Source organism: Octopus bimaculoides, chromosome 16, assembly GCF_001194135.2.
Source record: "Octopus bimaculoides isolate UCB-OBI-ISO-001 chromosome 16, ASM119413v2, whole genome shotgun sequence".
Classification (NCBI taxonomy): Eukaryota; Metazoa; Mollusca; class Cephalopoda; order Octopoda; family Octopodidae; genus Octopus; species Octopus bimaculoides.
The window spans coordinates 27,314,028-27,325,721 of NC_068996.1; the positions used below are offsets into that span (position 1 = coordinate 27,314,028).

At 36.0% G+C, this 11,694-nt stretch overlaps 2 protein-coding genes across 7 annotated transcripts in view; one reads left to right on the forward strand and one right to left on the reverse strand.

Annotated features, from left to right (window-relative positions):
• Positions 1 to 458, reverse strand: part of LOC106881535 (ubiquitin-conjugating enzyme E2-22 kDa) — a 52,473-nt gene extending 52,015 nt beyond the window's left edge. The window contains exon 1 of one of the 2 annotated variants that reach the window (XM_052973648.1): positions 252 to 458. In XM_052973648.1, the coding sequence (XP_052829608.1) occupies positions 252 to 314 (63 nt within the window). In that variant the 5' untranslated portion in view covers positions 315 to 458. The remainder of the gene's footprint in view (positions 1 to 251) is intronic. The other variant, XM_014931959.2, reaches the window with a different exon arrangement.
• Positions 459 to 2,571: 2,113 nt separating this feature from the next.
• LOC106875582 (ribose-phosphate pyrophosphokinase 1) overlaps positions 2,572 to 11,694 on the forward strand; it is an 88,155-nt gene continuing 79,032 nt past the window's right edge. For 2 of the 5 annotated variants that reach the window (XR_008265724.1, XM_052973645.1), the window contains exon 1: positions 2,573 to 2,717. The gene's annotated coding sequence lies outside the window, so the exon portion shown is untranslated. Of the gene's footprint in view, positions 2,718 to 11,694 lie in introns of all 5 variants that reach the window. The other 3 variants (XM_052973647.1, XR_008265726.1, XR_008265725.1) reach the window with 3 other exon arrangements.

The window sequence follows — 11,694 nt, forward strand, 5'->3', positions numbered from 1 at the left end:
TATGCGTATGTAAGCATGTAGATAGATAGATAGACAAAGATATATAGATAGATAGATAGATAGATATTTGTATGATACTGCATAAATATAAACATAAAGAAATTTTTTAAAAAATGACCGCGAAACAAAAGGTTAATTGTTGTAAAGCCACGAGTGTATTGTGAGTGTTAAAAAGAGTGGCGGGGTATTGGTTGGTAATGGCTTGAAGTGGCTGTCTTCTCAATCCTTATTAAACAACATAACATTTTTACCTCTTCGCTGCTGATAACTTCCCGAAATTCTCGCTTTATTCGCTGCTCAGCAATTGCCGCCATTGGTGTAGATGGTGGAATGTTGTTGTCGTGAAAACGAAACTAACAACTTCACCTGATGTTCGACTCCTTTACTTTAAAACTTTCTCTCGCACTTGTCTGCTAGAAAACTAATCATAACTTCCGACGCCACCACTGCACATGCGCTTTTCAAACCCGTTTCGCTTCCGCTTTACTCCTCCCTTACCACTTTTACTTTTTTAATAACGTTTCAATTGCTTTTTGCACATACTTTATTTTTTTTTTTTTTAACCATTTTATTATCATTAATATTATCTATATTATTAATATTATTATTATTATTTATGTATTTCAATTTCAGTTTTCGAACCTATTACTGCAATTACCACCCCTCCCCCTCACTTCTCGTCTGTCGCCCGCCGAGGTCAACTTAGGTTTTGCATCCTTTCAGTTGGAGTAGATAAAATAAAGTACCAGTCAAGTACTGCGATATATATAATCGATCAACCCTTTCTCCTCTCCAAATGCCCGACCATGTGCCTATATTTGAAACACCTATATGAACGTTAAAAACAACTATATGCAAAATGTTAGAAATATTATTATTAGTTCTGTTAGTTACGTCCCCTTTGCGTTATAAGTTCAAATCCCGCCTAGGTTGAATTTCCTTTTCATCGTCCTTCCGTTATCGATAAGTACCAGACAAATTACTTCACCGGTATCATAGAATACACTCCACTCTCAAAATTTGCGAATTTATGCCCGTGTTACAAATTATATTCTCTATATCATCGGATTTTGTTGTTCTATCAAAATGTTTCTCTTTTATGAAAAAAATATTTCGTTTTCTTTTACATTTTAAAATATAATTCGTAATCTCTCTCTCTCTCTCTCTCTCTCTCTCTATATATATATATATATATGTGTGTGTGTATGTATATATATATATATATATATATATAATATCTCTCTCTCTATATATATATATATATATATATGCTGTATTTTCTTTTATTATTTTACTTGTTTCAGTCATTTGACTGTAACCATGCTGAACCACCGCCTTTAGTCGAGTAAATCGACCCCAGGACTTATTCTTTGTAAGCCTAGTACTTATTCTATTGGTTTCTTTTGCCGAACCGCTAAGTTACAGGGACGTAAACACATCAGCATCGGTGGTCAAGTGATGATGGTGGGGATAAACCCGGACACACAAACACATATATATATATGTGCTCTCTCTCTCCCTATATATATATATATATATATATACATACATACACACACATGTATAGTATATGCTATATATATATAGTATAAGTAAGGATTGGTCTCCTTCCCACTTTGTTTTCTTATAGATTTCTGAAAAACTTTTAGTGAAATTTCACAAACACGTTTTTAACGGAATTGAGTGAAGAATTTCAGTTCGTCATTCTTCTACTTCCTAACTTTGTTTGCCCAAATTTCCTTTAGCCTTTTCACTTTTATTTTCTTTTTTTTCAATTGACTTGGAGCATCAACATTACCAGTTCAACACTCAAAATTTTAGTTAGAAATTTTAGTAAAAAAATAATCATCTTTTGGAAAATTATGAGGAAAACAAAGTCGGGAAGCACCAATGGCCTAGGCTAGTTTTCGGCCGAATGTGATTATATTTGAAACCATGTGCTGAACCAGGAACCGTTACATCAAGGATGGGGTTATAATTTTGGCTATTTATGAAGAATCAAACAAAATCCGTTGTATTAACTTTTCGTTCCGTACCTAGTCAATCATGAACTGTCTAAAAGTTTCATATCACTTCTGCGACCTGATGACTGAAGCGATTCCTCTTGAGGCAGTGGGATTGTGTCATTCGTGACTAAGTGGTAAAAGCGCGACGAAACTTTCGGACACTTCATAATAGACAGTACTAAAAATTATATGTTATGTATGCACATAAATATATTGTGTGTGTATGTATATATACATGGTATATATACAAATATGGCATTCTTTCTAACGAAAGAATGACTATTGTATATATATATATATATATATGTATATAGGGAAAATATATATGTATATATATATATATATATATATAGGGAAAATATATATGTATATATATATATATATATAAGCATGTGAGTGTATGTATTTACTCGTGTTTCATTTAAAATATAAAATATATTTCAACAACCATTTTATACATAATTGTAATTATCAAATTATTTTAATAGTTCACTTGCAGAAATTTTTGTTTTCAGAAAATTCATTCGGCACAAAAAAACATCATCCCAAAAAAAAAAAAAAAAATCGAAGACGCTAAAATTGCAACGTTTCGATAATATCCGGGAATTGCCATTTGATGAATATATTGGTCATCTCTAGACTCCCGGAACTTCCGGAATATTGTAGGAAATAGAGATGATCTAATAGCTAAAGTCTTCTGTAGCATTAACTGTAAGTATACAATAAATAATTTCTTTAAGATATATATATATATATAGGGGCATATGTATATGTGTGTATATACATGTGTATGAAGGCATAGTGTGTATAGATATTCATGGTAACACGTGTGTGTGTGTGTGTATATATATATATATATATATACACACACACGTGTATATAATATATCGTGTGGAAGAGCTCAGCCAATCTTAATTTTTTTTCATTAGTTTTGAAAGAAAGAAACTTTCTCCTGAATTAATTCACATAATTTTAATTGTATCTCTTTCCTATCCCACTTGTTTTTCAAAGTTTCTCTAGTTTCTTTCTCGCTCTTTCTTTCCCTCTGTTTATGCACACACAGATATTGGTATGTGTTTGTGTGTGTACATAACCTACACAAGGCGTGTAAGCCTATTTATATATATTGTTATTCATTAAATTATTTGACTAACGACTGGCTCATGGTAGTAACAATTGTGGTGATGAGACAGACTCCTATGAGAATCTGATGAGTCAGCTGAAATATTCATGGAGTCTCATGTCATATGCATACGATACTAATGAATATCATAACATCGTACAGAGTTGTATAATCAATCCATTAGTTATTGTTGTTTAGCTCCAGGCAGTTCTGACTCTGTACACCTATAATAAATGACTGATAAACCTACTTTTGTTTCATTTTTTTTCTCCCCCTTTTTCCATCTGTAGATTAAAATATGCAGGTTCTGGACTTAATGTAGACTAAATTATCCATTTTATTGTGCCATTTTGAAGAGGGTAAGTGATTTGTAGGAAATTTAGTTGTTATTTCTAGTGAGCTGAGCAACTTTATATGATCCAGTAGCTTATCTCACGAAGAGTTACCCCAGAATGACCACAGCCTTTAGGCTGAAACAAAAGAATACACTGAGCATATTTTATTTTACAACTCCACTCAAAACATGTATCTTACTTTTTCAGTAATGCTTGTGTGTACCTATGTCTATATAACTTCATCTGAAGAAAACTGATTATATATGTACAATGAAAGTACATTACTTTATTTTGTAGAAAAAAATTATGTTCATCATTTCTGCATTCATTACTCTCCACCCTAATCACATAACAACCACCAACACTATCATCATCATAGGCATCTATATCATGTCTTTTATTTACAGATACATTTTGCATTTTAAAAGAATCCTTAAACTTTATTAAAACTTCAATATACACACGTTTGTGCACACATACACTCATACTCACACACACACATCAATATATGTACATGTGTGTGTTAGAGAGAGAGGTGATGTGTAAAGAGTATACTAAGCAATAATCTGAGAAATCTGCAGTTCACATGTTACTTATCAGCAAAATGTACCACAGTATGGTATTGTTCACTGTGATGTGTCCATGGCTAAAAAACTCACTTAACGGACAACAATCCAGTCTACCTAGCTGTAAGTAGGTACCACAATGTGGTATAATTCACTGTGCTGTGTCCATGACCAATACACTTAACTGTCAACAGCCCAGGCTAACTAGCTGTAAGTACCACAGTGTGGTATAGTTCACTGTACTATTATTTCCATAGCCAACACACTTAACTGTCAACAGTCCAGTCTAACCAAGTAGATACCACAGTGTAGTGTCCATGAACAAGATAACTTCCAGTTATAAGCTAAGACCAGGTGGACATCTTTATCGCTAGAAACGGTGGCAGCAATGGAAAATTAAGTAGTGGTGCATTAAATATTGGCATCCTTAAAGAAGTTTATTTCTCATATGCTTAATGTCACAGAAGCACAGATTAAAGTGGCAATCACTGTAGACCTCTGAGGAATGCAAAAGGACACAATAAATATGTCATTTCAAATTTATTTAGCTGTTTTTGACAGTTTGTTGAACAAAATATTTTCATCTGATGTTGATGTTTTGTAAGCCATTTATCTCTCTTGTTTGATTATCTCATGGGCAACAATGAAGCATGAGTACGGGTAAGAGAAAAATCTATTTATATACAATTTTATTTTTTGTTTTTACAGAGAGTTATTGATAATTAGGAAGAGAAAATTATAGAGTTCACATAATATTTTGTAGTATTTATCAGTATATAAGAAGGCATTTAGAGAAGATTATCAATATTTAGGTGCAAAACACTAATACATTCATAGATTGCTACATCTGCCTTCACAAATCCTCCACCAGCTTCCAAAGTGCCCTTGTTACCTAAGTCAACCTCATTCTCAGGTACTAGGACTTCAGTAAGTTACCTCCCTTCCTTTACATAATAGTACTTCCTTTTATACCCCCAGCAGAAGCAATTGAACAAACGCACCTGTATAGGAAACGGGTCTGCTTTAATTGCTGAATTGAGACAGACTCTGCAAACCACAGTAAAAGCAACCCATTTAGTAGGTCATTAACTAAAAATAAAAATTGGTACAGGATAGGAAAAAGTCTTCAGTTCTAGTACAGACAAACACTGATACAAGTCATGCATCTAGTTTAGGCTGTAAAATAACTGGCAGAATTGTTGACATGTCACGAAACAGGGAAATTTCTTCTGGCTCTTTTATGTTCTGACTTCAAATCGTACCTAGGTCAGTTTTGCCCTTCATTTCTTCAGGGTCCATTAACTAAGGTACCTGTGAATGTAATTGATTTTGCTGACCTTGAACCCTGCAATGGACTAGCATCCCATTCAGGGCAACATTGTGATTTTAGTCACTTATATGCCATGGAAAGCAGGTAACTGGCTCTATGAGTCTTAAAAAAAGATCAGGCTCTAAAGTTGTTAGTGATAGGAAAGAAATGCAGTTGTAAAAACCTCAACTAAAACATGACATTCACAACAGTTAGGGCTATCTATGTTGTATGCATCAGATAACAAAGGACGCCAACTGGTGGCATACTGTAGTGAAATAAATCTGTCCAGCCCATACTATCATGGAAAAATAGACGTAAAACGAAGATGATATATGCATGTGTTCTGGAATGTAAAGTGTAATTAAGAGATGTTTGGTGTGTCAAGATTTTATTTTAATGCCGAATTGGGAAGTGAGTGATATTACCATGCTCACATGGTTCAGACTGTATTCATTGGGGAAGATTTTCAACATCTAGATTGGTTTATGGTATTGCCAATCTTCACTTCTTTCCAAATGAGGTAATATTTCCCCATAACTGGACTTGTTTTCTCAGAAACTTGAAAATGAAAGCCACCACTTGCATGATGATGACAACCATCACATGATGTCAAGGCAAGGAGACTAATGTGCACACACACACACACATATATATATATATTATGTATATAACAAGCTTCTTTTAGTTTCTATGTTCCAAACCTACTTGAAGGTTTTTGAGAATTTCATGTTTGTTGAGATTTTATTTTAGGGGGGGGGGTCTGGAAAATTCTATTTTTCTGAATTTTGTTTGGATTTGGTACTGTTGTGTGAATGCATTTTTTTAAACTTTTTTTTTTTACAATTTAGTTATAAGAGAAAGGGAGAATGACCATTTGTCTTTCAGGGCCTCCCAGACTGGTGAAAGTGGGTGGATTTAAATGGAGGGGAAAGCCATGATCTGTGTTTGATATAATTGGAAGCAACATATAATACTGAGTTAGCCTTACACTGGGAGCCAGCTTTCAGATGCTTGTAACAGAGTGGACAATGCTAAAAGTCATCCAAGAGTTGAATAGTGATGTTAAAATCTATTTTTCAGATACAGAGATAGCCTATCTGTTTGACTTCAACATAGTTTCCATCTAGCCAATTTCACTCACAAATTTCAGTTCCACCCAAAGATTTAGCAGAATATCTCCAAAGATGCTATGCAACTCAGAACCACATAATTATGAGGTGAACATCTGATTCAAAGAACCATACAATAGATATGAGATGTTTTTGGCACAGCCATTTTGGTGCCAGTTATGACTTATTCAACACCAAATGTTTTAATATCTCTTTCTCTCTCTCTCTCTCTCTCTATATATATATATATATATATATATAATCTCTCTTTATGTCTATGAGGAGAAGGAAAGTGCTTATGACAATTGTGTTCAATTAATAAATTGTAATGTTTCTCTCTCTCAACATGTATATTTCTGTGTGAATGTTTGTGTGTGTTTGCCTTCAGCACTAATTACTTTTGCCAAAACAGGCTGACTATCTACTTAGCTAGGCCAAAAAGCCAGTGTCCAAACAACTGTGTTCAGTCATCTCATTCCACTATACCTCCATCTGTTCACAGATATATTTTTCTACATTTGGTCTTATGCTACTGACTATGTTAGCCACTAAATACTAACATTGTAAGTGGCAGTATTAGAAAGGAAGTATTTTACTATCTACATATGTGGAGGTGAACATTTTTCTATCATACTGCATTGCCATATGCACATCATGGTTTATAGGATTATCCGCATCACTGTCATAATTTAGCAATTTATTCCATGCTGCCATGGGTTAAATGGTTTGACTGGAACTGGTAAGCCGGAGAGCTGTACCAGGTTTCAGTCTATTTTAGCTTGATTTCTATAGCTGGATGTCCTTCCTAATACCAACCACTCCACAGAGTGTACTGGGTGCCTTTCACATGTCACCTGTACTGGCCATGACTGATTTTATTTAGCTTGACATGTCTTCTCAAACACAGCAAATCACCATAAATCTCAGTCGCCTGTCATCACCTCTGTGAGACTCAGCAATCAAAGATCATATTTGACCGCCTCATCCCACATCTCCCTGGGTCTGCCTCTTCCATCCATAGTTAAAGATTGGCACTTTATGCAGCCGTCCTCATCCATACACCTCACATGACCATACCAGTCTTATACCCAGTTTTTCTCTTGAGACACTTTGACTCTGTTATACATGCACACTGACATTGCAAGGTTCAAATAGATTTTAAAGTTCAAAGTACACATAATATGTGTTTTCTGCAACTTGCAAATAACTTGCTTGCGCAAATGCTATCACTCGAAAGCTCCACATACCAGATGTGTCATCAGGAAAGAACATGCTCTGTTTCGGGGCCTTCCCCTTGATGGCTTTGCAGTAAACTGCTCCCACCACTGATGTGAGACTCTGCTTACTGGATCAACTGACTAATATTTAATCTTGAGTCCTTTATCTCAGGATCATCAACACTATTCAAATTGTAAAGCCATGCAGGTCATGCAGCCATTATAGACAACAAACAAGTGTCTCCTTCACATGTGTACATCAATTCTTTGAGCAGGTTTCAATACTAATTTTGGAAGAGAAACTTTTACATTATGATAACTTGTGTTTTGTACGTTTCATGTAATATAATAATGTGCTCATTGTAAACAGTGTTCAGATACACTACAGCACATCAGAAAAGGTAAAAGAGAAAACAGAAAGTAACAATAAGTGAAGTAAAGGAAGACAAAAATGATAGTGAAAAGTGCACAGAATTGTCTGTTTTCTTAATTGTTAAGTTATAATTATATGTGCTACTAAATAATTAAAATTTCATTCTTCATTTGATGTTCACCTACATGTTTCCATCGTTTAGATGAAAGACAAAATTTGTTGAGGCAAGTTTTAGAGAGCTAGATGCTCTTCATGTTGCCAACCCTGACCTGTTTTCCTTAATAAAGTATTTTTAATCCACTGGTCCTCACATGCCAAAAGTAAAACTATAGGGCTTTTGCTTACTGGAGAATGTAATCAAGGATGGCACTTAGCACCTTGAGAAACATGAGTTAGATTTCTTCCATGTATTGACTCACTGATGTTCAGGCTGAACACTAGCCATATTGATCAACTCTCTGGGGACCTGTGAAGGTCATATATTCTGCATCTCTTCCAAAATTATATCACAAACTTATACACATGGGGGTGGGGGGATCAACATCCGCATCATCATTTAATGTCCATGTTCCTTGCTGGCATGGATTGGGAAGTTTGGCAGGAACTGGGTCCAAGGACTGAATTGTACTTCTCTATCTACTTTGACATGGTTTCTACAGCTGAATGTCCTTTATCATTCCAACCCCTTTACAGCACTAGTGAGATTTGCATGCAGATTGCAGGACTGTACCCAAATGAATTTATGTTAGTAGATGAGGGATTAGAGTATGAGAGAAAGGGGAAGAGTAGAACAGGTTTCTTGCTGTAGAGGGGTCAAAAGAGCCAGGAGTGTGGGTGGAAAAAGGTTGTCTGTGTATATGTGTTATAGTAGGTAGCTATCACCACAGCAGTAACATCAGACTTTTGATCAGTGTTAGATCAAATCAATAAAAAAAGACTAATTTTTATATTTTTTCTTTTATATAAGCAACAACCATGAACAGCTGTGAAATAATGGGACAGTGATCTATTTTTTAAAGTTTCCCCACACACACATTGCTACTTACTGACTTGTTTAAACCATTGAACATGTGTCATATCTTAAACAATTCTAATGCTAAGAAAAAAAAACAGATCAGGTGGTGCCTTAAACATCTGTCGATAATACAATTTTATATAATTGTTATGTTTGTCATTGTTGATTTTTGGTTATACAGGATGATTAAAGATAGGGCAAGATTCACAGTCCAGGGAAACTTGTGATGGTTTTTAAGGCAATCAAACTATTCAGCATATATGAACAGTCTTGTGGATTAAATAAACACATGAGATATGATAGCTGTGATTGCTGGAACTGATATCAATGACTGAATAAGCTTCAAATATGTCATAATCAGTTTCATCATTTAATGTCTGTTTCTCATGGTAGTAAGCTGGCAGAATTGTAAGCACACCAGGCAAAATGCTTAGTGGCATTAGTTGACTTTACCTTTCATCCTTTAGGGATTCATAAAATAGGTACCAGTTGAGTACTGGGGTTGATGTAATTGACTATCTCTTTCCCCCAAACTTGCTGACCTTCTGCCAAAATTTGAAACTAATGTCTGTTATCATGAGCTCAATGGGTTCAGCAGGAACTGGTGAGATAGATTACTGCACCAAAGCAACAATGTTTTAGCATGGTTTCTGTGGCTGGATTCCCTTCTTAATGCCAAGCACTGTACTGAGTACTTTTTGTTGGGTACCAACACTTGTGAAATTACCAAGTAATTTACAAGACAAGATCCCACTCACTACTCATCTTAGGGTACACTTGTTAAAGATGATAGCTACAGGTGTCTTTCTGTAGAGCAGATACAATGTTACCTCAGCTGGAGAAGCCAGAAGATCATGATGAAGATATATCAAGGTGCACTCTGCCTTCAGGTTAAAGGATGGTGATTATAAGAGAAGTGGCATGGGTAGTTAAGTTCATGGGAATGTAACGGAGAGTAGCAGATGGATAAGGATAGAGACAAGAGAAATGATGTAGGTGATGAATATGGGGTCATGATTGATTGTGAATATTAGTTGAAGGGGATGATAGAAGTGGGTGTGGATCAGCAAAGATGATGTGAAATGCAAGTGACAAGGACAGCGGTACTTAAGGGTGGAAATAGTGGGATGAGGGGAAGGAATGCCATTGGCAAAATAATGGTGTGTTGAGTGGTAGGGAATGGTACTGAGAATGCATGAGGAAAAGGGTGAATGGTAGTGGGATGGAATATATAATTCTGCTCTCAAGGTTGCATCAGTCGAGTGAATAGTGCTATGGTCAGAAGGGCGATGGAAGGGAGCATGTTAGGAAGATGAGTTGTGGGTATTTAGAAGATAGGGGGATTCATCAGAGAGACTGAGTGCAGGGGCAGACATAAGCAACATGCATTTAGCAGTATCATTTTTACTTATATAAATGGGTATGTATGGCTGTGAAGGTCACCAACAAAAGGAGTAAACAACCTTAGTGATGCAGTATGTTTCTATTTCACAAGAAACTCATTGAAATGTCTTATTGTAATTTTATGGTTGTAAGTATGAAAAACAAAACTTACACAGAAATCTCTCACCCCTTCAGATGCTTTGTTTCTTGTCAAACCATCCAGCCCATGTCAGCATTGAAAAACAGGATATTGATGATGCTGATGATAATATACCATCATTATACATACAACAGTCAATGTTTACAATCTGTTGCAAAAACCTGTCTTGCTATTGAACTATTTATTGTTCAGGGGACTAAGGAAACTAATACATTATTTGGAACAAACCAGGCAAGGGTTGGCAACAAAGAAAAAACATTTGGCTGCAGAAATACTGCCCCAATGACTTGTCTTACTCATGCCTATACATATATATAGGCGCAGGAGTGGTTGTGTAGTAAGTAACTTGCTTACTAACCACATGGTTCTGGGTTCAGTCCATACTATAGCCTTAGGCCGACCAAAGCCTTGTGAGTGGATTTGGTAGACGGAAACTGAAAGATGACCATCATATATATATATATGTGTGTCTGTATTTGTCCCTCCCAACATCGCTTGACAACCGATGCTGGTGTGTTTACGTCCTCGAAACTTAGCGGTTCGCCAAAAGAGACCGATAGAATAAGTACTAGGCTTACAAAGAATAAGTCCTGGGGTCGATTTGCTCAACTAAAGGTGGTGCTCCAGCATGGCCGCAGTCAAATGACTGAAACAAGTAAAAGAGTAAAGAGTATATATACACACAAACTTATGTTAATGCTGGTTTTTATGTTCAGTTATAATAATGACGCATGCGTACAAACAACCATGCTACATGGCAGTGAAACATGGGCTGTAACTGCTGAGGACATAGGTAAGCTCGCAAGGAATGAAGCCAGTATGCTCCGTTGGATGTGTAATGTCAATGTGAATACCCGTCAGAGTGTAAGTATCTTGAGAGAAAAGCTGAACATTAGAAGCATCAGTTGTGGCATGCAAGAGAGACGATTGCGCTGGTATGGACATGTGGTGAGAATGGAGGAGGATAGCTGCGTGAAAAAGTGCCACACCCTAACAGTTGAGGGAACCCGTGGAAGAGGTAGGCCCAGGAAGACCTGGGCTGAGGTGGTGAGGCAAGACCTTCGTACATTGAGCCTCACCGAGGCGATGACTACT